Genomic DNA, 25959 nt, shown 5'->3' with positions numbered 1-25959 from the left:
TTTAGAATGAATGGGAAATAGAATAAAAATCGGATCAAATTCATATAATTATATTATTTTAATTTATTTATTTAAGTTCGACTATGACACTTTTTAACCATCCTTATTACAAGCAAAATTAAAAGCTGATTAAAAGGAAAATTTAAATTCTTTGACAATTTAAAAGCAGGTTTGTCCATCAAAAACTAAAATCACAAAAATACAATGTTATGAAGATTTGAGAGTACCGTATATTTGGGTATATTATTTGAAAATTATGTAGAAATTTCCAGGACATAAAACTTAAATAAAAAGAATTGTCAATGAGTGTAATAAGAACTTCCAATTTTTACACAGCTAAGTTATCTCAATTTCGTGAATTACAGGAAAAAGGAGATTCCAAGAGACTAGATTCTTGTTCTGCTCACAAAAAATATGATAGTGCAATGCAACTGCTCTTCATTGCTTATGATCACAGTTGATTGCAGGGAAAGCATTTTAATTGAGGAAGTTGGAATAAAAATAGATTAAATATGGCGTCAATCTATGTGGTTGAGACTGTAGGAATCTCCTCTGAGCTCTTCGAGGCTTCCTCCGCAGTCTCTGCCTCTGGCTGGTCCCTCTGGTTCCCCATGGCAGAGCTTCCGGTATTGCTGGAAACTGGCACAGAGTTCGGAGAAGTCCTCCTTCTATTTCGACGGTACCGTCTGCGGCTCACATGAGGCTCCGCAAAGTAGGGAGGCGGCGGCTCTCGGAATAATAAGTAGGGCGACGGGCCTGAGATGTTCAGCGATGGCCTCATGGAAGGCTCGGAGTTCCTGTCCATTGTGCTCTCAACGGGTTGGCCGTACCCAAAGAAAAAGTAGGAGGTAAGCAGAATGAAAATCAAACTGCACGAGAGGCATCCCACAATCGTCGCAGTTTCAAATGAAGTCTGAAATTTCAAACATTAAAACATTAAATTAGTCATTTCTTATATTGGTACATATACATTTTAACGGGGAAATATTTAAAAATAAATTAAATTGCTCAATTACATTGACACAGCAATCCTCGTCTGAATGATCGTTGCAGTCATTACTTCCATCACAGACTTTGTTACTCGGGATCCATTTGGACCAATCGTCGCAAAGGAAGAACACGTCCTCTGTGCTCTTGCAGTTCAGCTCGTCTGTCTGGTCATCACAGTCAACGGTCTGGTCACACTGCTGCTCTCGCAGGTAGCACGCCTTGCCGTCCTTGCACAGGGTCCAGCCCTTGTGTTGCGAAGCGGGGCACGACATGAGTCGCGAGCAAACATTGATTGAGGCGTTGTAGCACACCATCGGAGACTCGGGGCAGCTCGTCAACCCTTGCTCGGTGCACCCTAAACATTGAATTGTAAAATCGGTTTTTTAATATAATTTAAGCAGCCCAACTAGAGTCACAGTGAGATTCATCTGATTTGTCTGAGCAGTCATCTTTTCCATCACAAATTTGCGACTGCTGCACACACTGCTGACTGTCTGAGCATGAAAACTCAGTGCTTAAGCAAGGATGTTTGGCCACATGCGGAACTATTAAGATTTTTTTCTTATAAAAAACTTATTTGTCTTAGTTTTTTATTTGCATACCAACAGCATATTTGAGCTTGAATCCCGAGCTGCTTTTGAAATTTTTTGACGAATGGAACTTGATGACCGCTATTTTCAAGGTGTCGGGAAGAAGGACGTCCCTGTTGTACTGCATTCCATTGCAGAGCAAATGTGGCACCTTCACACCGTGACTAATGGCTGGGATTGAGAGCCAATTGCTGGAGCAACAACTATTCGTTTCCTCGCAAGAAGGTGGACTGTCATTAGAAATGTCCAAGTCCACAATCCTTAAATTGGTAAAATTCAATAAGTTATTTATGTGCTGTGTTGTTTTAAATGATATAAAAAATTAATTAACATATGTAATTATGTACCTGATGGATAGTGAGGAATTTTTCGGAATGCTAATGAACCAAGAGCACTGCGCAAAGTCTGGATAAGGGCCTGGATGATGTGGGCTCTCAATGTAACCATTCTGGCTGTTTAAATGTAGATTTGAGCAGTTGTAAATTCCATCCACGGTATCTGAAATAATTGAGACAAAGTTTAAAGACCAAAAATGGGGAAAAAATGATGTTCATAATTAACGCTGGACTAGACTTCATCTTCGATATCGTGCGTTTCGTGCATAAAAAGCGCATTTGGCCTTGGCAGACTTTTTAGATCAAAAGTGTAACTCACTGAGCCAAACAACAAGAAGAACGAGCAGAATTTTCTCCTGGTCCATCGTGAAGATAGTTTATTATTGCTTCACTTCATAGCTCAGGGGTGGAAAAGTGGTCAATCGAGCAGATTTAACAAAGATAATTTGCAATTTTTATGATTTCTACACAAAGGGAAGGTTGCAACAACAACCAAAAACAACTTCGCAACTCCACCGTCACTTTTTGAGTTGGTGTGCCTGGTATTTTTTGTGCTATTTTCACCGTAGCGTTCAATTTCGTGCGCTTAAGCATTAATTCAACCAATAGGACTTCTTGCCAATAGGCTTCTATAGAGTTCAAGACGAGAAGGAGAAATACAAGAGAAATACAGGGAGGGAAAGAGGGGAAACGCAGCAAAGGGGGCGGGGCGGGACTGGCCCAAATTAAGCGCCAAACTCTCCTTGTTCGATTTTGCCTCTTTAATTTTGTTGCAGACCTTCAAACAGAATTTCTCAAGATTAATCTGTTTTCTGTAATTTCTGCTGCAGTGCCGTCACCATTCTGCCTCCTTTTGAATCTCTAAAGGTAAAAATACATAACAGCGCATGAACTTTTAAAATTAAGAATTAATATCTATAATCTTGTATGTAAGTTTCGTGTGTTAATTCGTTTTAAAAGCAGCGCTTAGGGAATAAAATCAGTTTTACAGAAAATTTATGTAACACAGATCACATAAATTATTATCAACAATCCAGTGTTTCATAGTTAACCAAATGTTATCGAATTTTTCAGGATTGAATAATGAATAAAGCTGGAAAAATGGCAAAGATGACAAATCTTGCAGAAGGTATGTATTTTAGTATGTATGATGTGTGTATTGTGTGTGCGGACACAATTTATTATATTTATATCTATGACATAAAGCTGTACCGACTCGCACTCGGAGGTTTGCCACATTTCCTCCGAGCCACAAGCTGGAAGAACTCAGCTTGTGTGTGGCGAATGCCTGCGTTTCATTGCAAGACTGCAAGTAGTCCTTCGTGGCAAGGCCGGGGCAAGGTCTCAAGGGGGTTGGGGGCCCATGCGAGCACCACCAAATCTGCTAGAAAGCCCCCGACAAAGGGTCAGGTTGGTTGGGAAGCACAATTGTGCTAAGGGTGCTCGACTTCGGCAAGAGACCAACCAGCCTAATAAGCTCTCGGATCATGGGTGCCATATAAGAAAAACAATTAAAATTATGTTTTTTCCATAAAGATTTTCTTATCCAGATATGTTAAAGTGTTGATAATGGTCAAGCTTTATGTACTTTTGCTAGAGACCACCTTTATTTATGTATCATTCGTATCATTTACGCATACTTAATCACAATAATTGTTTTGTAAATTTTTGATAATATATATTTTGATTTGTCCTGCAGAATGGTTTGATGCTGTTGAAAGGTTGACCCTTGCTGATGGCAACGTTGATGATGATTCTTCGCCGCCGAAAAAGAAGGCTCGTCTTTCACAAGAGCCATCATCTAGCAGTGAAAGATCAGCTTTGAAAGAACAAATTTTCGCAGTCTTGAAGGACGAGATTAACCAGTTTTATGAAATCTTCTGTGCTAATGTCCTGAAGACAGAAGAAGAAAGATGCCTCATTTTGGAAACCTCTCAAAGTAATGCAAACTCATATTTTTTTTAATTAATTTTTTTTTTTTTAAATTTTGCTTAAGCTTTTGTAAATTTACTTTGTATAATTTTACATACTACAATTTTTTTAAAACTAATAAAATTTATGTATTTTTTTTTCTCGAAACAGCTCTTGTGCAGAAATTGGAGAGAGACAGACGTGAGGCTCGCCAGCAGTACCTGACTCAGATGCAATCTCTTATCAAGCAGGTGAATTTTGTGGCTGAAGTTGAAAAGCAGTTCTCCACGATTGACTCCAGTCTTGCTGAAGCTCAAATTCAGGACCAAGTATAATGCTTAAATTTCCTCCGATTATAAGAATTATTTATCAAAAAAATATTTTTACACAGTTTCAGGTCTTCCTCAAAGGGCTTTCAAATGCAATTGAAGCATGTCGCCGTTGCAAGAAAGAAAAGACTGATTACATTCAGACAATGACTGAGAAGATTAAATTCTTGGAAAAGGTAAATCAAGGTTATTTAAAATCTTTTAAAACTTCAGGCTTGCAGCAATTTACACCAAAATTAACCTTATTATTGTGCCTGCAGTATTACCTTATATATATATATATTTTTTTTTTAATTTTTGTAGATCATTGAAGAGGAGGAAACTGAGCAAGACATAATTTCCAAAAGCTAAGTGATGAAAGCTGTTCTTCCTAAAATTATAAATCTGGTGTAATTCTTATTTATCCACAATGCCAAATATTGCAGGAATTCTTAAAACTTAAGTTCTTTAAAATTTTACGTTTTTAAAGGTATCGGCTCTAAAGAGAAGACACATTAGAAAATTTGATTTGGTTTTGATCTGAGATCATAAAACTCTTAATCTTTTCTTTGCCTGGCTTTGGAGGAAGCTCATAATGTAAAATGCATATTTACCTATTTACTTTGAACTCACTAATTTTGTTTCTATGTATGGTCTGTGAATTATTAAATAAACTCGGAAGATTGAAAAAAAGTCTATTTAATGACTTCCTTAGAAATTAAAATATGAATAGTTGGTATCTCACGCACCACGACTAATGCGTCCAGCCCTTCTAACTTAGGATCCCACTGTTCTTCAACTCTGAAAAATTAATATTGCAAGATATAAACTATTTTAATTTTTTATACATTATTAAATTTTTTATCTTACTTTTCATAGCAAATTTTATTTTGCTGGTGCAGTTGCAAAGCACAGCGCTTCCTCATGATCTCGGCACAAGCGACAGCCTTTTCTGCCGAAGGACCAGATCCGCTCCAAATGATGCATTTTTCCGAACCGTCATTGAATGCTTTCAGAGCAAATTGAAGGATGGTACCTATTTTTGTTCGTGGGCTCAGTTTCATCCACAAAAATTGCTCTGGGAGATTTTCTATTGGAATTTTGTTACGGGCTAAAACTTCCTCTCGATTTACTCCTTTTGAGTAGTGCTTCATCATTTTGATGCCTATGCAAATATATTAAATGTTATTATTAGCTTTTTTGGTTAAGAGATCATTAAATCTTATTATACCGACCGTTGATCTATATTATCTTTACATATAATAATTCCTTTAGCGCGAACGAAACCAACGAAGATGAAGACTAGAGAAATATTATGTCCATCATGCTGTTTGTTTTTGTTTATCTTGTGATTGTCAGTCAGTTCAGCCAATGCTGCCAACGTAAGTCTCAAACAATTTTCAAAAATTATATTTCACATATTAAGCGCATTAACAACCTTAAAATTTAATGAGAAACGCTTGGAAATTTATCTGAGGATAAAAATACATTTATCTGTTTGTGGAACAAAGAAAATTTTCTATTTTTGCATTATTTACATAAATTTTGCATAAATTCACATTGCCTGATTTTATAAAAGATACAAGTAAATTTACATCAGGTGTATTAAATAATTAATCTCCTAATTCCATCACTTCATTGGACTCCTTCATCTCAGTTTCGAGAGGGAGTTCCAAAGGCATAGCAATGTCATCCTGATCAAGATTTTCTTCAGGCTCTTTCTCGTCTTCTTTTTTCTTCCCATCTTCAGGAATCATTGACGCCTCATCCTCCGGTGTCTTAATCTCTTCATCCTTCTCCGTCTCAGGCTTCTTGGCAATGTCATCCTCTGTTGAAGATTTTCTAACTAAACCAAGAAAGCCCATAATGCTGCCGTCGTCTGATAAAGAAATTTAATAAGTGGATTTTATCTTTCTAACCATTAATTTCGAACCTGGTTTCTCTTGCTTTTCTCGATCATCATCATTGCCCTTGTGCACATATGCCTTCATCCACTTGTCATTTTGATCCTCTTCGCTGACACCTTCGTCGAGGTTGACCAAGGGTGGAAATGAGGCCGATTGTGCTTGAATACTTGGTTTGGGGTATGCCGACTTCTTTTCACACTCTTCCAGATGGTTGGCTGCAAATAATTTGTTAATTACCACTATTCACTAACAATGGAGAATAAAATGTACCAAGTTCATTGCCCTTGCTGCTCTTGAAGCCGCAAATGCAGTACATGGGGGCAGGCAGAATGGTGTCCCTTTTGTACGGAACCAAACTTTTCTTTTTGTTTGAGTGATAGATTTTGGTATGTTTGTCCATGGCATTTGAGCAACACGTTGAGAATCGGCATAGCAGGCAGTTCATGAAATTGCTGCATAAAATAACTCAAATTAAAATTCAATTCTTATTGTTAGAAATATTTATAAATTATTTCTGAATGTAATCAAAATTATTACTTGAGATGGTTGCGCTGATTGAGAGGCTGCTTGCACTCAATGCACTTGTAGAACTCGTCTACTCCAACGTAGAGTTGGGGGTGCTGTTGCTTTTTAGTAAAGGAAGTGCTACTTGAACTCTTTGGCTGCAAAGAGCGGGAACTTTCGCCAGCCTTTTCGGCCTGCGAAATTGGAGGTGGCCCAGTTGGGGTTGGAATTATTATGGTGGGGTTGCTCTCAGTTGAAACGACTGGCACAACACGAGCCATGTTGCGCATGGAGCGATGATACTGATCCTCGTGGTCAAAGACATGCTTCTGTTGCTGGAAGATGAGGACGCAACGTTCGCACTTGCGCCTGTTGCTTTGCCGACGGTGGCCCACCAAGTGCTGATAGAAAGCCATCAGATTGTTGGCCGAGCTGCGGCTCTTGGGCCCAGTGGCATAGAAGACCTTCAGACACAAAGGGCACTGCAGGGAGCAGCCTCCGGTGTGTGTCTCATGGAAGTGATCAACAACCTGAAATATTTGGTTCAAATACAAGATTTAAAAATATTCTATAAAAGTACCCTCTGATGCACGGAGGATCTGAAGTTGCAAACGTGGCAGCAGTAGGGAATTTCAGAGGCAACATGCATTTGGTGCATGTGCTGAATCAGTTGCGACCGAAGAGGAAATTTCTTCTGGCAAATGCTGCAGCTTGTCGTCGCCGTGTTCAGCATGTGACAGTCTTTCTTGTGCGTGTTTAAGTGAGCGCTTGTTGTCAGCTTTTTCAAGCAGTACGGACAGAATTTGTTTTTATCTGCCTTGGTTGCGTCATTTGTCTCATAGACAACGTGAGAGATCAAGTGTTTCATCAGGGCAAGATTGTTGTAGAAGTTGCAAGAACATATGATGCACTTGACATTGAAAGTTTGGTCCTGAAAGAGTAGAAAAATAAGTCAAGTTGTAGTAGGTTGGTTTGTTTCAATTCTCACCTGATCAGTCAGAACAAGAGCTGGTTGGCCTTTCATTTCTGCATAGTAGAAAGCATCCAAGTAGGTTTGTGCTGAAGTGTTCAACTTGACCCTCTTTATGGCCGCAGCAGATGAAGAACTTTGATTCTTTGACTGATTTTCATTCATGATGGGCTGTGGCGTTTTCTGTGCTCGTGGCCGCTTGGAATGAGCTGGGCCAGGGGCATATTGCACTTCGCAGAGAGATGTGGGGGTGACATCAAACTCTGGAGGTGCGCTGGTTGTAGGAGCAGCCAGAGTTGCAGGTGTGTTCACCAAGACTTTATTTTGTTCATTGTAATTCCAAGACTTGAAGGGGTTGACAGCTATCTTGCTCAGGCGATTAACCATCTGCTCTCCATAGTCCACCTGGAGTTTCATAGATTAAGATTTAAGATAATAATATTATCAAAAAATTTATACTTGCCTTAGTTTGCTCTGCAAGGTGGGAGATGATGTTGTCAAAGGTGAGTGGAGGTGAAAAGCCCCATCTCTCTCGCCAGGTCAACTCGTCCAAGAACTGCTGGATGAGGGCTCGATTCAGCAAGGAAAGTGTGTTCAGGAACATCCTTGGCACCACTTTTCGCAAGTAGTCCATGATGTTAGCATTGTTGCGCCTAAGGATAAAAATTAATTTATCATATTCGAGTAAATAATAATAATAATAACCATCTTCCTCCGAGCATTACGCCATGATCAGTTGCATTGTTCTGGTAAACGTTGTTGAATCCCAAGGCCTGCAAGGTGGACTTGTCAATGCTGAAATCAGTCAGGATGGTGGACGCAGGGTGCACCCAGTTGGTGAGAGGCTCCAGGATTTTGCTGAAGCGCTTGCGGAGGTTTCGGTCTGACTCGGCCATTGGCTCGACAGCCATCAAGCGAACCTTCTTTGATTCAAAGTCCATGACTCCGAGAACTTCAACTTTGACTTGGCGTTGGTGGCCATCCTGGGACGTGGTGCCCAGACTTATCACTCCAACTTCAACGTATTTATTCAGTCCTCCGATGTAACCCATCTTCGTGTGCACGGCAGCTGTGCAGACTGATCGGAGCAGGGTGTAGAAGTTTTTCACGTAGAAATTGTCAACCTAGGATAATAAAATTTAAAATATCTTCTTAATTGAGGACGAGTTCAATTTTACCTTGACCCACTGGACGACGTTGTTCACCGAAGTTTGACAACACCAATGGTAGACGAGCTTTAGTAGCACTGTGGGTGGATGAGGAGAGCTCTCAAACAATGACCCACTGAAAACAGAGACAAACTTCTGCGGGCAACATTCGCTTATCCAAACATATCCTCCAGAGAAAGGGAACTTGGTGTTGTCAGAGTACATTCCGAGCTTCAGCTTGTAGGGGTTGTTGTACTGGTCTCTGTGTGTGCTGCACACTTGCTCACTCCTGACAAGACCTTGCTGGATCAGCCACTCGGTGAACTTGGTCGGAGAATGTACGAGGACCGTTTTCACTTTCGAGTCTGAAATAAAACGATAAACATTAAAAATGAATTACTTCTTTCAGAGTAAATAAAATACCTAGAGTAGCCCTCTCTCGAGTGATGGCAGATGGGGTCATGTCTTTAGTTTTGAGACTTGGTCTTGCAGTGACGACCAAGGACGGGAATGTTTTTCCTGAGAGCTTGTTGAACGAGATTTCACGAGAGTCAACAGAGTCTTCTTCAGTGAGATCAACAACAGCGTCCGAAGTAGCTGTTGGGGCAGCAGAAGTGGTTGGCGCAGCAACTGGAACCGGGATCTGTCCAAGTGGAATATTGCCAACATTCGGAATAGGAGCGGTGGTCTGAACCGGTGTAGCAGGAGTGGTGACAATTTTGGCATTGGTGACAGATGGGGCAAGGCGAACTGTTGCTCCAGGGGGGAGGGTCCTCAAAACCGTGTTTCCAGTTTTTCCTCCTAGAGATATAAACTTTGATTAAACATAATCAAATTATTGGTAATTGTTTTTACCTGGCAGCAAGTAGGTGACGTTGTTGGTTTGGGAAGGCGTGGACAAAAGAATATTTTGCCTATTTTGTGTGCGCAGAATGTTCGGCTGGGCACTGATGATCGATGGCGTCACTTTGATGGTGGCCTGAGTAGTTTTGGGCAGGGGGAGTTTTCCAGGAGGTCCTCTGAGAGGTACAGTTGGTGTTGACGATTGCAACACCATGGTATGCTTTCCGTGAAATAAAATCTGAAATTTTGTCTAAAGATTTTCAAAGTGGATTTCAAGTGCGAGCGATATTCACCGTTTGATTTTTTATCATTTCGTTGATCTTGTCATGGGCCAGCTTGAACTCCTTTTTGTGATCCATCTGAGCTTGCAGCTGCGCCTCACTCAGATCTTCAGCGTCACATTCCAAATAGAGTGAGGAGAACTGGGTAATGTTGGAGTTCTTGCTGGTCGAACGAGTTGTCTTGTTTGCCATCTGAAGCAAAATAATCAAATTGTAAAGATTCTCATAATGATACGGCAAATAATATAAATTTGAAGAAATGAAACAGTATTACTAGCCAAAAGAAATTTTTATTCAAAATGAAAAGTTTATTCTGCTCTAAAGGGACATTTAATCTTCATTTTGTAAAAAAAAAATTAATGATTCAGAGCAGAAACTCTTAAAACCATTCGTCAGAGTGCGGCTAAGTTGATAATCCTGCCATCATAGCGTTGACTCTTTTAATTTGCGCCCCCTTTCTTTTAAAGAAGCAAGGGTTGAGCAGAGATGAATCGCCAATTACCAGAGCATAGTGGAAAAAGAGCATCGAATAATGTGTGCGCGCTTAATCCACCCCTTTTCAACCCTCTCTTCACGCAGGATGAACAAAATGATCCCTGTGAGCGGGTGGCGTTGGCGCGCGCAATAAGGAAATATGACCACGAATTCCCCAAGGAATAATTCATAGTTTGCTGTTGTCTTTTTCGTAATTATGATGGACCTACCTCGTTACTGAGAGCGTAATCCTCAGACTTGCCTTTTAATTATTGCTTTGTTTGGAAGGTTTTAATCAACTAGGATAATTAAAACAACGCAGCAAGTCGCCTTCGCTGCCACCACCGGGGATGAAATTTTTTTTCTCAGGAAAGGGTAAATTATATTAAAATCAGCGACGCGAAAAACTTGTTACCCAAAAAGCGGTCAAAAGAAAGCTGAGAAAGCAAATAGGCTTGTTTAGAAAATCATAAAAATTATTCTCCGGGCCAATTCTTGATTTGATTTTTAAGCAATTAAATGTAACTCAATAAAGATGAAAACTAAATTCGCTTTAAAATGGCAGAAAAGTGTATTAATTTTCTAAATTACCATAAATAAATAATTTCTAGAATTCATTATTGTGTCTTAATTGAAATGAATTATTACTTTATATTGCTGAATTTCATTGTGCTTCTGATAAAACAAGAGATAATTTATATATTTACACAAGAGGCACAGAATTTGACTTCTTGATTTTCAAGCGAAGATATTTCTGATGGAAAAACATTGAGCATATTGCCGAAGAATAGAATTTCAGCTTCTTTTTACAGTTTATGACTTTTTTCTATTCTCTAAAAAATTATTTATCACTCTTCATAGAAGCTTTTATGCATAAAGTTTGACTTTTGACCGAATTAACTGCTTCAAATTGAAAACAAAATGAAATAAACATTTAAAGCTTGCATTTTTTTTTTTCAAATACCTTACAAAGGTACTGGAACATTTGTGGTTCTCAAAGTAATATAAAGTCAGAAATTCAATAGTAAAATTCATTTTTAGAATCAATGAAAGGTTAAAATCCTGCAACCCCTCCTTAATAAAACCTGGTGAAGGAGTTGCTGCCTTGAGAAGATAAAAAGGCCTGATTTTCATGAATGGGTTGAGGCTGACCGGTGCTCAACATCGAGATTGTGCTGACCTTAGAGAGCACCAAAGGCACCAAGATTGCTTTCGACAATCAGGTTCCGTCAAATTCTGCACCAAGAACGCTAAAAAACCTTAAAATTATCTAGATTTTTAGCACAATTGCAAGCGTCAAGCTCACTCGAAAACAAATACACCTCCCCCTTAATTCCCTCCCCTATCGTGACGTCACTGCAGTGTTGCCGCTCCTTCGGAGTCGATCGTGGAAATAAAGAGCTTTGCAATAAAGTTTGCAAGGAAAGAACGTGCAAATAACGAACTAAAAAAATCAATGAATCAATGATTCTGGGATAAATTATTCTAAAATAAAAAAAACTGACCGTGTCGATGCTTTCGTAAAATCCACTCCTCAGCCTGGTGGGCTCAGGCAACTTCTGCCGGACGAAGTCGCTCTTGTTTCGAGCCAAAACGTCGTCCTTGCGAGGCCTTCCGCGGCGCCGCTTGCGGTTCCGCAACCTTTCGGCCAAGCTCAGCTCGGCTTCCTCATCAACCCCATCGATGGGAATAACTTCCGGCTCGTAGTCAGGGTCTTCATCCTTGTTCTCAGGCATGTCCGGCGAGTCCAAGTCCTGCAGATCCAGCGGCTCAAGCACATTTTCGTCGGCGGGCAACGCGATCAAGTCGGCGGCGGCGACCTCGGCAGGGTCCATCGACGCCTCCACCAACTCTATCGGCGCCACCTCAACGGGAGCGTCGTCCACCTCCATGTTCACCTTTGAAGGTGAGTCTTCAGCAGATGCCGAAACGAATCCTGCGGTCGAGGACCAAAAATGCGGCAACTTGGATCCGCCGCCGCCGTCTTTGTTGTTTATGTTTATAATGTTTATCCGCGTTTCGCTAGTACCGAATAAATCCGCTAGATGGCTGGAATGGAATATCCTCGGTCGAAGCGCGCGAGGTCCACACCTTGTTGGTCCACACTACATCAGTTATATTTCCCAATTTAGCGTTTATTGTCTGAGACCTTACTTTAGTCCAGCCGAAACGCTTTGATATTCAACACTTGATTTAAAAAAAATTCATATTTCATGCATTTTTGATATCTGAATATCACTTTTCTAGGCAATTAAATCGGCACATTTTACAAAAATCGTTTCAGCGCGGCTAGCTGCACATCAGCTATATTTCCAAAATTAGCGTTTATCGTCTGAGACCTTTTTTTAGTCCAGCCAAAACGCTTTGATATTCAACACTTGATTTAAAAAAAATTCATATTTCATGCATTTTCGATACCTGAATATCACTTTTCTAGGCAATTAAATCGGCACAATTTAAAAAAATTGTTTCAGCGCGGCTAGCTGCACATCAGATATATTTCCAAAATTAGCGTTTATCGTCTGAGACCTTATTTTAGTCCAGCCGAAACGCTTTGATATTCAACACTTGATTTAAAAAAAAATTCATATTTCATGCATTTTCGATACCTGAATATCACTTTTCTAGGCAATTAAATCGGCACAATTTAAAAAAATTGTTTCAGCGCGGCTAGCTGCACATCAGATATATTTCCAAAATTAGCGTTTATCGTCTGAGACCTTATTTTAGTCCAGCCGAAACGCTTTCATATTCAACACTTGATTTAAAAAAAATTCATATTTCATGCATTTTTGATATCTGAATATCACTTTTCTAGGCAATTAAATCGGCACATTTTACAAAAATCGTTTCAGCGCGGCTAGCTGCACATCGGTTATATTTCCAAAATTAGCGTTTATCGTCTGAGACCTTATTTTAGTCCAGCCAAAACGCTTTGATATTCAACACTTGATTTAAAAAAAATTCATATTTCATGCATTTTTGATATCTGAATATCACTTTTCTAGGCAATTAAATCGGCACATTTTACAAAAATCGTTTCAGCGCGGCTAGCTGCACATCAGCTATATTTCCAAAATTAGCGTTTATCGTCTGAGACCTTATTTTAGTCCAGCCGAAACGCTTTCATATTCAACACTTGATTTAAAAAAAATTCATATTTCATGCATTTTTGATATCTGAATATCACTTTTCTAGGCAATTAAATCGGCACATTTTAATAAAATTGTTTCAGCGCGGCTAGCTGCACATCAGCTATATTTCCAAAATTAGCGTTTATCGTCTGAGACCTTATTTTAGTCCAGCCGAAACGCTTTCATATTCAACACTTGATTTAAAAAAAATTCATATTTCATGCATTTTTGATATCTGAATATCACTTTTCTAGGCAATTAAATCGGCACATTTTAATAAAATTGTTTCAGCGCGGCTAGCTGCACATCGGTTATATTTCCAAAATTAGCGTTTATCGTCTGAGACCTTATTTTAGTCCAGCCAAAACGCTTTGATATTCAACACTTGATTTAAAAAAAATTCATATTTCATGCATTTTTGATATCTGAATATCACTTTTCTAGGCAATTAAATCGGCACATTTTAATAAAATTGTTTCAGCGCGGCTAGCTGCACATCAGCTATATTTCCAAAATTAGCGTTTATCGTCTGAGACCTTATTTTAGTCCAGCCGAAACGCTTTCATATTCAACACTTGATTTAAAAAAAATTCATATTTCATGCATTTTTGATATCTGAATATCACTTTTCTAGGCAATTAAATCGGCACATTTTAATAAAATTGTTTCAGCGCGGCTAGCTGCACATCGGTTATATTTCCAAAATTAGCGTTTATCGTCTGAGACCTTATTTTAGTCCAGCCGAAACGCTTTCATATTCAACACTTGATTTAAAAAAAATTCATATTTCATGCATTTTTGATATCTGAATATCACTTTTCTAGGCAATTAAATCGGCACATTTTAATAAAATTGTTTCAGCGCGGCTAGCTGCACATCAGCTATATTTCCAAAATTAGCGTTTATCGTCTGAGACCTTATTTTAGTCCAGCCGAAACGCTTTCATATTCAACACTTGATTTAAAAAAAATTCATATTTCATGCATTTTTGATATCTGAATATCACTTTTCTAGGCAATTAAATCGGCACATTTTAATAAAATTGTTTCAGCGCGGCTAGCTGCACATCGGTTATATTTCCAAAATTAGCGTTTATCGTCTGAGACCTTATTTTAGTCCAGCCAAAACGCTTTGATATTCAACACTTGATTTAAAAAAAATTCATATTTCATGCATTTTCGATACCTGAATATCACTTTTCTAGGCAATTAAATCGGCACAATTTAATAAAATTGTTTCAGCGCGGCTAGCTGCACATCAGCTATATTTCCAAAATTAGCGTTTATCGTCTGAGACCTTATTTTAGTCCAGCCGAAACGCTTTCATATTCAACACTTGATTTAAAAAAAATTCATATTTCATGCATTTTTGATATCTGAATATCACTTTTCTAGGCAATTAAATCGGCACATTTTAATAAAATTGTTTCAGCGCGGCTAGCTGCACATCAGCTATATTTCCAAAATTAGCGTTTATCGTCTGAGACCTTATTTTAGTCCAGCCGAAACGCTTTCATATTCAACACTTGATTTAAAAAAAATTCATATTTCATGCATTTTTGATATCTGAATATCACTTTTCTAGGCAATTAAATCGGCACAATTTAATAAAATTGTTTCAGCGCGGCTAGCTGCACATCGGTTATATTTCCAAAATTAGCGTTTATCGTCTGAGACCTTATTTTAGTCCAGCCAAAACGCTTTGATATTCAACACTTGATTTAAAAAAAATTCATATTTCATGCATTTTCGATACCTGAATATCACTTTTCTAGGCAATTAAATCGGCACAATTTAAAAAAATTGTTTCAGCGCGGCTAGCTGCACATCAGATATATTTCCAAAATTAGCGTTTATCGTCTGAGACCTTATTTTAGTCCAGCCAAAACGCTTTGATATTCAACACTTGATTTAAAAAAAATTCATATTTCATGCATTTTCGATACCTGAATATCATTTTTCTAGGCAATTAAATCGGCACAATTTAATAAAATTGTTTCAGCGCGGCTAGCTGCACATCAGCTATATTTCCAAAATTAGCGTTTATCGTCTGAGACCTTATTTTAGTCCAGCCGAAACGCTTTCATATTCAACACTTGATTTAAAAAAAATTCATATTTCATGCATTTTTGATATCTGAATATCACTTTTCTAGGCAATTAAATCGGCACATTTTACAAAAATCGTTTCAGCGCGGCTAGCTGCACATCGGTTATATTTCCAAAATTAGCGTTTATCGTCTGAGACCTTATTTTAGTCCAGCCGAAACGCTTTCATATTCAACACTTGATTTTAAAAAAATTCATATTTCATGCATTTTTGATACCTGAATATCACTTTTCTAGGCAATTAAATCGGCACATTTTACAAAAATCGTTTCAGCGCGGCTAGCTGCACATCGGTTATATTTCCAAAATTAGCGTTTATCGTCTGAGACCTTATTTTAGTCCAGCCGAAACGCTTTCATATTCAACACTTGATTTAAAAAAAATTCATATTTCATGCATTTTTGATATCTGAATATCACTTTTCTAGGCAATTAAATCGGCACAATTTAAAAAAATTGTTTCAGCGCGGCTAGCTGCACATCAGCTATATTTCCAAAATTAGCGTTTATCGTCTGAGACCTTATTTTAGTCCAGCCGAAACGCTTTCATATTCAACACTTGATTTAAAAAAAATTCATATTTCATGCATTTTTGATATCTGAATATCACTTTTCTAGGCAATTAAATCGGCACATTTTAATAAAATTGTTTCAGCGCGGCTAGCTGCACATCGGTTATATTTCCAAAATTAGCGTTTATCGTCTGAGACCTTATTTTAGTCCAGCCGAAACGCTTTCATATTCAACACTTGATTTAAAAAAAATTCATATTTCATGCATTTTTGATATCTGAATATCACTTTTCTAGGCAATTAAATCGGCACATTTTAATAAAATTGTTTCAGCGCGGCTAGCTGCACATCGGTTATATTTCCAAAATTAGCGTTTATCGTCTGAGACCTTATTTTAGTCCAGCCGAAACGCTTTCATATTCAACACTTGATTTTAAAAAAATTCATATTTCATGCATTTTTGATACCTGAATATCACTTTTCTAGGCAATTAAATCGGCACATTTTACAAAAATCGTTTCAGCGCGGCTAGCTGCACATCAGCTATATTTCCAAAATTAGCGTTTATCGTCTGAGACCTTATTTTAGTCCAGCCGAAACGCTTTCATATTCAACACTTGATTTAAAAAAAATTCATATTTCATGCATTTTTGATATCTGAATATCACTTTTCTAGGCAATTAAATCGGCACATTTTAATAAAATTGTTTCAGCGCGGCTAGCTGCACATCGGTTATATTTCCAAAATTAGCGTTTATCGTCTGAGACCTTATTTTAGTCCAGCCGAAACGCTTTCATATTCAACACTTGATTTAAAAAAAATTCATATTTCATGCATTTTTGATATCTGAATATCACTTTTCTAGGCAATTAAATCGGCACATTTTAATAAAATTGTTTCAGCGCGGCTAGCTGCACATCGGTTATATTTCCAAAATTAGCGTTTATCGTCTGAGACCTTATTTTAGTCCAGCCAAAACGCTTTGATATTCAACACTTGATTTAAAAAAAATTCATATTTCATGCATTTTCGATACCTGAATATCACTTTTCTAGGCAATTAAATCGGCACATTTTACAAAAATCGTTTCAGCGCGGCTAGCTGCACATCGGTTTTATTTCCAAAATTAACGTTTATCATCTGTGACCTAAACTTAGTCTAGCACAAACGCTCCGATATCTATCATCCTTGGTATGGCCTTTTTTTAAAAAAAAAATCAGATTTTAATATTTATCTTGTTAATTTTCAAATATTTACATGATTTTTTTAATAAGGAGTTTTAATTATTTCCAAAAAAAATTTAAAACGTTTTTAATTGAGTGGAAAAGTTTAAAATTTTTCAATGTGAAATCGATAGCAACTTGAAGAAGGGGACAAAAAAATAACAAGCATTAGTTGCATTTTGTAAATGCAAATTATCTTATTTATCATTTTGAGCTCCTGTGGCTTTTGAATCGAAATAGTAATTGAAAGAGCAAGTACATTGTTATCTCACTACCATCGAACACGCATTGACAAAAATTATATACGTACACGCACCCCTTAATTGGCGGCGCTTTCCTTTCGAGATCCCTCTTCGTGTCTTTTTTCCGCACCATTGCACATCTCTCTTTTTCATATATGCGCGAATGTAAATTATCAAGATGCAATTTCAGCCGCCGCCGATAATTTATGCTCTCTGGCGCATTCAACAAATAATAAAAACGCGGCTGCAATAAAAGGAGCCGCGCGCGCCCGCGGCAGTTAAAAAGTCGCAATAAATAAGATGTATGCGCTGCAACCTCCACATATATGTTATGCATGCACGCGGGACAGATTCTTTTATTTATTGGGCCCCGATCCTTTTTATTTCTAAGCGATACACGTGAAATATTTTCATATTAAAGCAGCAGCCGGAGTAAATGATCCGTCAAAAAAGCTTTTCGGCGTGCACTCGGGAATTAGCATGAACGGCACATAAAACTTTTTCTCCAGACGCCAAATACAAAATTTATCGCTTCCTGTTAAACTAATTCAATCCACGAACAATAAGTGAGAAATTAATGTAAGTACCGGAACGATGGAAATTTAAAAATTATAATTAACAGAAGGTGCGTCAAATGTATGAATTTTCCAACAAATTAAATAATGTAATAAAATTATTAATAAAAAGTCATTTAAATTTAAAAGCAAAATTAAATTATTAAAATACATATTAATAAATTACGTGAAAATTGATCTCCATCAAAAAAATTATTTTTAACACATTTCCTTTTATTTCAAATGTTTCCGTCAGAAAGTGGTGAGATTCCTATCGTGCAACAATTAATCATTTGGAGCGGAAAGCACTCAAGTCGATAATTTGCCCCGGACACCATCAATTTTGATTAAGTTGGGATTAGAGGCTTTTTGCTTGACACTGACCTCCTCCTTCTCCTCTTTTTCTCTTCAATTAGAAAACGTTCGACCTTGATTAATGGAACGATTTTAATGTCATTTTTATCCCGAGTGTCATCAATTAAAAGAAACGCAGCCAAGCAGGAGGATTAATTAATTCCGGCTTGTATATACTTTCCTTTCCCCTGCGAAGCTTCTTTTCCGACCGAAAGGAAGAAAGTCTTTGCCGTACCACTGCAGAAGCAATTAAACGCGAGATAGAAGCTGCAGCGGGGAGAAGAGGATTATATTCTCGATGTCATTTTCTTTCTCCTCTCTGCAGAGTCTGCAGCAGCAGGCGCGATGTTTTAATCAGATAAATTTTTAAGCGCGACGAGACCATTCGTTTTGATTGCCGCGAATAACACCTGAGCACTTTGTCTCGTGTGTTCTTTTCGCCCCTCTCTTAATTAAGGCCGGCTTTATCAAATCAGCACTGCCAATTCTCATAAATATCATCGTCCCCATTCCTCCTCCTGCTAAATTATCAAAGCAACACGGCCCCGAATAATTCCATCGAATCTGCTTTCCCATTGATTTCCGAGTGAAATCTTTATCTAAGGCGTGTGGCGATAACACTTCTTAGTGCCTGGTCGCACGCCAAGTTTTCCTATCGCAAACGAAAACGGAATCACTCCTCGCTGCTTTGCGAACCCATAACAATGATTGTGTCCCTGGCTATCACCTATATACGGCGCGACAATCTCATTCACTCGCCTTTCGATTTATCTATTCACGTGCACAGGCAGGGGTGAGAGATGCTGCAGGTGGTGGTGAATTGCTCGAGAGGCATGTGTGCGTTTGACTCCAAAGGGAGGCGCATCTCATTTTTCAGCCGAGCTAATTGTGAGTCAAGGAGTGCTGCCAGACGCAACAGCACATATGTGAAATGCCGCGGAATGCGTCGAGGGAGGCCACCCTGCGTGCACTTGTTTGACACGTTGGATGGCTAATTTACATAGCTGAGTGGAGAGAAATATTGCTGCTCGGACAGAAAATGAGCAAATCCTATATTTGGAGGTTTATTTCGTGTCCTCGTCTTCAACAGCAGAAAACACCCTATTTTAGGAGCATTCTCTAATCTAAATCAAAGGTAATTTTCAAAATTTTATCAAATAAAATTAAAAAATTGAAAGGAAATTTACTAAAAAAAAGCATGCAAACAGAAAAGTTGCTATGATTGTTTTCCAAATTTTTTAGAATAATTACCTAATTATAAATAATGAAATATAATTATTTTCCTTAATGTTAACCTGATTAAGTAATATATTATTTTAACGATTTTTTTTAAAGGATAGAAATAAAATTATGGTCATATTTTCTAGCCTCAAACGCTTTTTATTGTTTATTCTGAAACTGGATGAATTAAAATCAACTGGAACTTCACTCTTGCCCTTATTCATTTGAGTAAAAAAATTAAATTGATACTTCGTTATATAGAAAACTCACAAATTAATTTTAATTTCAAATGTTTCATATTCAAAGTTGGTTCAGCCTCTTTTAATTTGGTGCTAAATTAAACACAAGATTTTTACTTGAAATTAAAAGCTTTAAATCATTTAAAACACTGTTATATTATTACTTTTTCTTCATATTAAAAATTGAAACCCCCCTTTTTTTATTAATTTCGCACATCCATTTGTGGACAAGAGTAGCAGAATCTGTGACTGTCTGCGCGCTGATGGTGAGCGATTGCATTGAATTCGCACGGAAAGAAGGGAGAGAGATGGATATTATCATTATTGAATATTCCGCAGCCAGCCAACAGATAAAGCTGCCGGGGGATGAAACACGCCGGGGGTGGAAATGCACAGCCAGCCATTCTCCCCAACGTTCAATCCACCCCCTCTTTCTCTCTCATCTCGAAAGCACTCGCTGTTGTTGCAATTGTATGTGTGTGTAATGTGGGCTTGCCGTCTGCCCGCCGCCAGAGTTGCCTGTGCAAAACCGACGAGCAAAGGACAAAGGCTGCGAGCACTCCATTAGCGAAACAAACATTAGTTACGCAACCGGCCTGCTTTAATAAGACAATGCCTGAAAAAAATTGCGTTATTGCCGGCGCTTGCGAATGGCTTGATTTTTCCCTCTCGGCGTCGTAAACATGCTTTTAAGGTGGTAATATTCCGTGAGAGTGTCATTAAACCATTTTAATTAAGCGTCTTAACTCCAGCCGCGTTATATTAGCCAATAAAACTGCACGTGCATTATCTGACTCATAACTGAATTCGCGTTTTTGAGGGCCGCGACGACGTTAGAATATCAATTCGAAATTCCAGCCAAAATAGCGAAAAGGAAATTTTCTTAATTAATTCAGCTTTTATTAACTTGCAATAATTTGGACTCCCCCAGTTTTAATGATGGATTAGCGGAAATAATAATTTAAAATGTGATTCTTTGGAGCAGAAATTGGTGAATTGAATATGAAAATGTCCCGTGCAAACCAAGAGGAATTAAGCGCGATACATCAAATTTTGAGAGGTCCTTTCACAGAACGCATTATATTATTCCTTGTTTTGAATGATCACAATAAAAATTAGCGTGACTCCGCGTCTGGCTTTTCCTGATAAATGGAATCGATTGATGCCTTTACAGTCAAATTACGTGATGAATGCATTTGCTCTTGAATTACAAATTCGCCGCGTGTGTGCGTCGCGATCAAACTCATCTCTCGACTGTCAGCCACTATTATTGTGGAGAGAGATATAGACAGACAAACGCGAACATGAAGTCAAGAGAGTCGCGGAAGGAGGGTTGATGATTGATCATATCGCCTCTTGTCATCTCGCACCGCCACATTTAAATTATGATAAAGCGATTTTGGGGAGAATTCGGTCAATTTTTTATGTCCGCCACGAAAAATTGTTTTCCACAGTTTGGCCACACAATTTTCTAAGTGCGTCGGTTCTGTGTCAACAATTACGCAGAAGAGCGAGGAGAAGATTTTTGATAAATAAATAAAATTATATAAAGCGTGTCTCTACCAGAGATGTGCAGTTTAGATAGTCCAAGCACACTCTTCTGGTGCAAGGTATCTGAAAATCCGAAAATCCCCTTCTTTGAATGTTTGAGTTCTGGTGGCGAGCGCATAAAAAGCGATTGTGCCGCTTCCGAAGGCGATTTTCTCCGGCGTAAAATTGCTTGATTGCACACATCCTGGATTATTGCCGCTCCTTATTGCCCTGTTCGCCGCCTATCTTAATGGAGTAAACAATTAAATCCTTGGTCATCACATCGCAGCAATTTGCCAAAGATAAGCGCATGTGAGCCACAAATTACTCGAGAGAGAGAGAGAGAGAGAGAGAGAGAGAGAGAGAGAGAGAGAGAGAGAGAGAGAGAGAGAGAGAGAGAGAGAGAGAGAGAACGGACGACTAATCTGCCTGCCGAGCCACCCCTCTCTTTGCTGCCTTAAACGTGGACTTATAATGTATGCACGCGTGAGCTAGACTAGATTAATGCGACCGAATCTAAATAAATTCCACTCAGAAATTACCACCCGAACCACAAAACAAACATTATTTGAAGGGAAAAAATGGAATTAATGTGAACAAGATTGGCAAATCGATTTTTCTCCCTCGTTTTTTCCACGCCGCACTTGATCGAATAATACACTTTCCTTCATTATGCCGCTATTGTGCGAGCGACAATATTGGTCGCTGTTGGCAGAGCACCCAATTGTGATTAGGCTTTTTGTTCGACATGAGTGGCGCGCGGGTTGTCTAACAATGACCTCGTCGGGGGCATCCACTTTACACAGACAGCTGGCTAATCTGGCCAAATTAATACAAATCACTCTTCGATTCCCGTTCCTCGGAAAGGCTAATGCCGCTTTTGTGGTGTGATTTTGACGAGCTGCCCTCAGCAAACTGTATCTGTGGCGGCGCGGCAATAATCATAGAACCGCTCTAGTCAAGCGGAAGAAGGATTATTTGGTTATTATGAGGTTATTGGATTGTGTGATTATCAGAGAGCTGCACTTGATGCTAATTTGATGATGGCAATTTTTAAGCAAAACTATAAGATTGAAAAGATACTGCCTCGTATTTTTCAATTTCAAATAATAGATAACAAAAATTTCAAGTAATAAAATGATCAATTTTATAAATAGTCAAATCTTTTCTGGCTCTTTAGCTGATTATTTTCCTATATTTGCTAATTAGATACAAAAAATTTAAAATATAAACTGGTAGAGCCGTTTTGTTTTTTTACAAAATAATTTTATTCGAGAATATAAAATTTTACAGCGAGGAAGAAATATGATTTCTTCACTTCCAAAATAGGCAAAATATAAATTAATAAAATAAATAAATTTTTAATAAATAGATAAATTTATTTATTTATTGACTAAATTTTTGCATAAATATGGTCGTTTTATTAAAATTCGTGGAGTATTTTGCTATTATGTGGCAATTAAAAGCACAGGAAGCTGATGGCAGAGAAGTAGGAGCGAGTTAGGTCAATCTGATTATCGATCGTGAGGGGCTGCAGGCGCTGCTTCTGACACTGAAGTGTGAGCCAACTCATTTGGCCGGCGAGCGCAGCGAGATAATCAGCGCTTTGTCTGGCGAATGGACAATAAAAGATACCACGCTGCGTGTCAGAATTGCGGCGCTCGCGGCTATGGCACCAGAGAGAGACGGATCGAGATGAAGTTCCGGCGGCTACCCTGCTAGTGATGGATAGCAAAGGCCGCGCGTGTGTGCAGTCATCAGATCATGACATTCGCAAGACGCATTGCATGGATGGGTGAATTTAACCGGACTGAGAAGCAGCACCTCATCTATCATTCACGCATTTCCCCAAAAAAATATAATTATATTTTTCCAATAAAAGCACGAAAAATGGTTAATTTTTAACGAGGACTTGAAATTGAGTGGGATTATGAAAACAAATTATTTTCACATTAATCTTAATGTGGCCACTTTTGTTTCTGGTCAAATATTGAAACACTGATATTATAATTATACTTTGGCACGCCAGCGAAGAATCATCCCTCCACCCCTCTCACCCCACTTCTAAGCAAACATTTAAATATGTTGTGGGGATTGCAAATCAATGGTCGCACCAACAAGTACCTCCTGTCTGTGTATTCAGCACAATATTCTCTCGTCTCGCCCCCAAACAAAGCAACAAAACAGCCCCCTACCACCACCCCGCGCGCGTCTGCGCCTCCTTTCGCGTTGGCGAACCACCGATTGCACAACAACCCCTGATGGAATCATTCTTGTCTCGACAGGCAAGCCGATCGGCACAAGAGCCATGGCTCGTCCGTGCAACGTCATCGACCCCGAGGAACACTACCAAAGACTCGAAAGACTTCTCACCGAGCTCTACCTGGTGCTTCGAACGCTCATCCAGCAAGGGCTGCCGCTCCTTCCCATGCCGCACCAACAATACCCTCCACCGCCTCCACCATCCTCTGGAGGTGAATTATTTTTAACAAATTAATTTAATTTTTAAAGAAAATTTTGTTTTTAATTAGACTCTTCGCAAGAGCCCTCATCATCGAGAAGTGGCGGTAGAAGGTGCAGAGAAAATCGTCCAGGAAGAGGAGGCCGACGACCTGACGACGACCACCAATCTGGTGGGCCCTGCAATCACTCAAGACAGAGAACCTGCTGCAATAAAATTGAAGACTTCTGCGAAAGTTGTTGCACAAAAGAGAAACACTGGGAAGGAGGCAAACAGATCCCATCAACCAACAGGCCCAGAAACAATCATCAGGTTAATTGAATTTTAAATTAAAAGAAATTTTATTTTATATAAAAACTTTTTTTATTTAATAGCTCGCAATTAAGATCTTAAATTTAAAAGTTATCGAGTAGTTTATTATTATTACTGTTGCAGGCGCATAAAATTCACTGCGAGCGAAGATTCGGCAATGATTTTGTGGTTGACAACAGCATCCTCCAGGCAGAGAGAAGCACTCGTGTCAAAGTTGGGAGGAACCACCTTTCTTCAGTGACATAATTTTGTTTCAACGCAAGTGTCAAATCTTTAAAGTTATTTTAGAACTTGATATTAAAAAAAAACTGCCATTATTTACTCATTTTAAGATATAAGGTGTCTGTGGAAATATTTGTAAGGAAATTTTGTAACATTGTAACAATTTTACTAAAAATAAATATATGACTTGTACTTGTATGATAATTATCACGATGTCTTTTTTAACAAATAATCCCTTCATAATTATTTTATATTAAATAAATGTTTCTTCTTTTAATTTTGAAAAAATTTAAATATAAATTTTAAATTAAAGTAATAGGCTTTTGTAAATAAATAATTAAAAATCAAATGAAAATTAAACAAATAAGTAATTATATCTTAAAATTGTATCAGAGTATACAATCAATCTAATTTATTTATTCTATATTTAAAACAAAAAATTTAATATCAACCAACAAAAAAAGTTAAGTAGAAATAATATTAAGATTAGTTAATGAATTTTGAATAATTATGCCTCTCCTTTGTGTAAGCAACTCATTTACAGCTCTTTGCCTTTTGACTGGCTCATTTATGAAAGAGTGCGCTTCACTCCTTGAACGGAGTGGCACGCGGATAAAAAAGTAATTAAAGTAGGAATTAAAACCTCCGACTGCGCGACACCGCATGTCTCCGCAGCAATATCTTGCGCGAGCTTGACAGTAATGGTTTTAAATGGGCGAGGGAAATGAGAAAAAGTGGTACTTTTAAAAAATCTCACCCGCTCCCCCTGCTTTTCTGAGAAGAATGCCGCCGAACGCGAGGGAGATGAAAAATTGGAGGAATTAATAATGCAACAAGGAAAGGTTAGCGCCGCGTCCGGATAATTGACAACATTCCTAGAACCGTGTAATTATTGCACCTCCTAACAAGCAGCGCCTTAAGACGAATTACTCAATTTATTATACCTCGTCCTTTATTATTTTCCTTCCATAAAACACCAAGAATAGAGAGAAAAGAGCCCATTCTGACAGAGAACAAAAATTAGATTTGTTTCCTTCTCCTTTCCGCTCGAAATTTTCTAGCAAATAATTTCATTACCAGTCTCCTATCAGCGATTTATCTCACGTGTGAGCTGAAAAATAGGTTTTCATCAAGGAAGGATGGAGAAAGACGTGCTACTAAATGGCCACTCGAACTTCGCACCGAACACACAAAAGAAAATTAACTCACTCCAGCGCGGAAATCAAATCTCGACAGGCTGGAATGAAAAACACGGGGAGATTGCGAGAGGGCGTCGATGAGTTTGTTTACTCAACCAGTTGCTCTCTTGGTGGTGGATTTAATGAGAGGGAGATAGATGATGGGCCCGAATTTCCTGTGCCGACGAGGAAAAATGAGCGTGCTCTTTTTCGCCCATTAATCAGCAGCACATATGTAAGTCCCGCCGTAATTGTGTAGTAGTTGCGTGAGATTGATGAAAGTCAATTCCTGATCTTCTCTTTGTTCGCGACTCGCATGTCTCGGCGCGGACCGATAAAAATATTGTCGCCGATTGTTGTTCGCGTCAACGAACGGGGGGGTGATGATTGTGAATAATTAATCATTCGT

The 25959-nt window shown here is 38.4% G+C and overlaps 4 protein-coding genes across 5 annotated transcripts; 2 read left to right on the top strand and 2 right to left on the bottom strand.

The window, feature by feature from the left end:
* Positions 1–207: 207 nt before the first annotated feature.
* On the bottom strand, positions 208–2458 carry LOC132196773 (suppressor of tumorigenicity 14 protein homolog). Its single transcript, XM_059619636.1, has 6 exons — positions 2235–2458; positions 1928–2078; positions 1593–1840; positions 1398–1535; positions 1017–1345; positions 208–913 (listed from the first exon to the last, which is right to left on the bottom strand). Exons 1-6 carry the CDS (start codon positions 2278–2280, stop codon positions 524–526), a joined length of 1302 nt encoding a protein of 433 aa, XP_059475619.1. The 5' UTR covers positions 2281–2458; the 3' UTR covers positions 208–523.
* A 174-nt stretch (positions 2459–2632) lies between these two features.
* LOC132196883 (uncharacterized) lies at positions 2633–5357 on the top strand. 2 transcript variants are annotated; one of them, XM_059619817.1, is made up of 6 exons: positions 2633–2782; positions 2990–3044; positions 3615–3854; positions 3998–4155; positions 4218–4331; positions 4459–5357. In XM_059619817.1, exons 2-6 carry the CDS (start codon positions 2999–3001, stop codon positions 4504–4506), a joined length of 606 nt encoding a protein of 201 aa, XP_059475800.1. In that variant the 5' UTR covers positions 2633–2782; positions 2990–2998; the 3' UTR covers positions 4507–5357. The 2 variants fall into 2 exon arrangements, with proteins under 2 accessions (XP_059475800.1, XP_059475801.1); XM_059619818.1 differs by lacking the exon at positions 2633–2782 and adding an exon at positions 2829–2844.
* Positions 5358–5629: 272 nt separating this feature from the next.
* Positions 5630–12278, bottom strand: LOC132197399 (uncharacterized). Its single transcript, XM_059620672.1, has 13 exons — positions 11767–12278; positions 9800–9979; positions 9519–9744; positions 9087–9464; positions 8694–9028; positions 8221–8639; positions 7979–8168; positions 7534–7920; positions 7126–7476; positions 6579–7075; positions 6312–6493; positions 6068–6256; positions 5630–6013 (listed from the first exon to the last, which is right to left on the bottom strand). The coding sequence occupies exons 1-13, from the start codon at positions 12151–12153 to the stop codon at positions 5748–5750; spliced, it is 3987 nt and encodes a 1328-aa protein (XP_059476655.1). The 5' UTR covers positions 12154–12278; the 3' UTR covers positions 5630–5747.
* An 11390-nt stretch (positions 12279–23668) lies between these two features.
* Positions 23669–24495, top strand: LOC132198004 (uncharacterized). Its single transcript, XM_059621663.1, has 3 exons — positions 23669–23851; positions 23909–24150; positions 24274–24495. The coding sequence occupies exons 1-3, from the start codon at positions 23686–23688 to the stop codon at positions 24394–24396; spliced, it is 531 nt and encodes a 176-aa protein (XP_059477646.1). The 5' UTR covers positions 23669–23685; the 3' UTR covers positions 24397–24495.
* Positions 24496–25959: the final 1464 nt, after the last annotated feature.

This window comes from Neocloeon triangulifer, unplaced genomic scaffold (assembly GCF_031216515.1).
Source record: "Neocloeon triangulifer isolate White Clay Creek 2 clone unplaced genomic scaffold, ASM3121651v1 ptg000012l, whole genome shotgun sequence".
Classification (NCBI taxonomy): Eukaryota; Metazoa; Arthropoda; class Insecta; order Ephemeroptera; family Baetidae; genus Neocloeon; species Neocloeon triangulifer.
This window is presented reverse-complemented; position numbering and strand designations above follow the sequence as displayed.